Raw genomic sequence first — 1,128 nt, 5'->3', positions numbered from 1 at the left:
CTTTTTTCATTAAGTCGGAGTGTATAGAGGTTATGCTCCACCACCCGAGAGCTCTTCCTTCTGCTGCTGCTGCTGCTGCTGCTGCTTCTGCTTCTCCTCCTGCTGCTGCTGCTGCTGCTGCTGCATTGTCTGCTGCTGCTGCTGCTCCACGCTGAGCTGCTGCTATGTAGCTGCTGCCCTCTAGGTCCAGCTGACGCTGCATCTGCGGAAACAAATGCTGCTGCACCTCCTGCAGCACCAGCTGCAGCACGCTGCTTCGCTGCACCACAGCCACACACAGAAACAGCAGCAGCAGCAGCAGCAGCAGCAGCAGCAGGTGCAGGTGCACTCCAACTATCCTTATGCAGCAACCACAGACGGCTGGTAATAACAACGGGGTCGGAAGGACTAACAGCAGCAGCAACAGCAGCAGCAGCAGCAGCTGCTGCAGCAACAGCAGGAACGCCACCAGGAGCTGCAACAGCACCAGCAACAGGACCAGCACCAGAAGCAACACCCACAGCAGCAACAGCAACAGCAACAGCAGCAGCAGCAGCAGCAACAGCAACAGCAGCAGCAGCAGCAGCAGCAGCAGCAGCAGCAGCAGGTACAAACCTTGCTGTCAACCCCGTGCTGCATCATAGACTTGATGAGTTTCAGCTGCTTCTGTGCTGCAACATAAGGGGGCACCTCTGCTGCTGCTGCTGCTGGTGGTGCAGCAGGAAGCTCCAGAGCAGCACAAACGAAACTCTGCATGCTGCTGATCGCTGTCTTGGCTCGATCCACAGAATCTCTCAGTCTGAGCAGCAGCAGCAGCAGCAGCAGCAGCAGCAGCAGCAGCAGCAGCAGCAGCAGCGGAGGAGGGACAGAGAAACGTATCGATGGATTTTCCGGCTTAGGTCGGGCAACTGTTGCTGCAGCAGCAGCAGCAACAGCAGCAGCAACAACACAGCAACAGCAACAGCAGCAACAGCAGCAGCAGCAACAGCAGCAGCAGCAACAGCAGCAGCAGCAGCAGCAGCAGCAGCAGCAGCAGACCTGCTAGTGGCAGCAGCAATTGCTTCACTCAGAGCAAAAAGTTTTTCTCTTAAGGCCTCCAACTCCTCTCGCAGTGCCAGCCGCAACCTCTTCTCTTCTTCTTCTCCCCCC

At 57.3% G+C, this 1,128-nt stretch overlaps 2 protein-coding genes across 2 annotated transcripts; both read left to right on the top strand.

Moving 5' to 3' along the window:
* Window positions 1-214: 214 nt before the first annotated feature.
* Window positions 215-661, top strand: EMH_0024590 (uncharacterized protein; the record flags this gene model as incomplete). Its single annotated transcript, XM_013502320.1, has 2 exons — window positions 215-322; window positions 395-661. 2 exons carry the CDS (start codon window positions 215-217, stop codon window positions 659-661), a joined length of 375 nt encoding a protein of 124 aa, XP_013357774.1.
* Window positions 662-733: 72 nt separating this feature from the next.
* On the top strand, window positions 734-1,024 carry EMH_0024570 (uncharacterized protein; the record flags this gene model as incomplete). The annotated part of the gene is made up of 1 exon (XM_013502319.1): window positions 734-1,024. The coding sequence occupies one exon, from the start codon at window positions 734-736 to the stop codon at window positions 1,022-1,024; it is 291 nt and encodes a 96-aa protein (XP_013357773.1).
* Window positions 1,025-1,128: the final 104 nt, after the last annotated feature.

Source organism: Eimeria mitis, genomic scaffold (genome assembly GCF_000499745.2).
Source record: "Eimeria mitis Houghton genomic scaffold, Emh_scaff885, whole genome shotgun sequence".
Classification (NCBI taxonomy): Eukaryota; Apicomplexa; class Conoidasida; order Eucoccidiorida; family Eimeriidae; genus Eimeria; species Eimeria mitis.
Note: the sequence above shows the minus strand (reverse complement) of the source record. Positions and strands in the feature narration are given on the sequence as shown.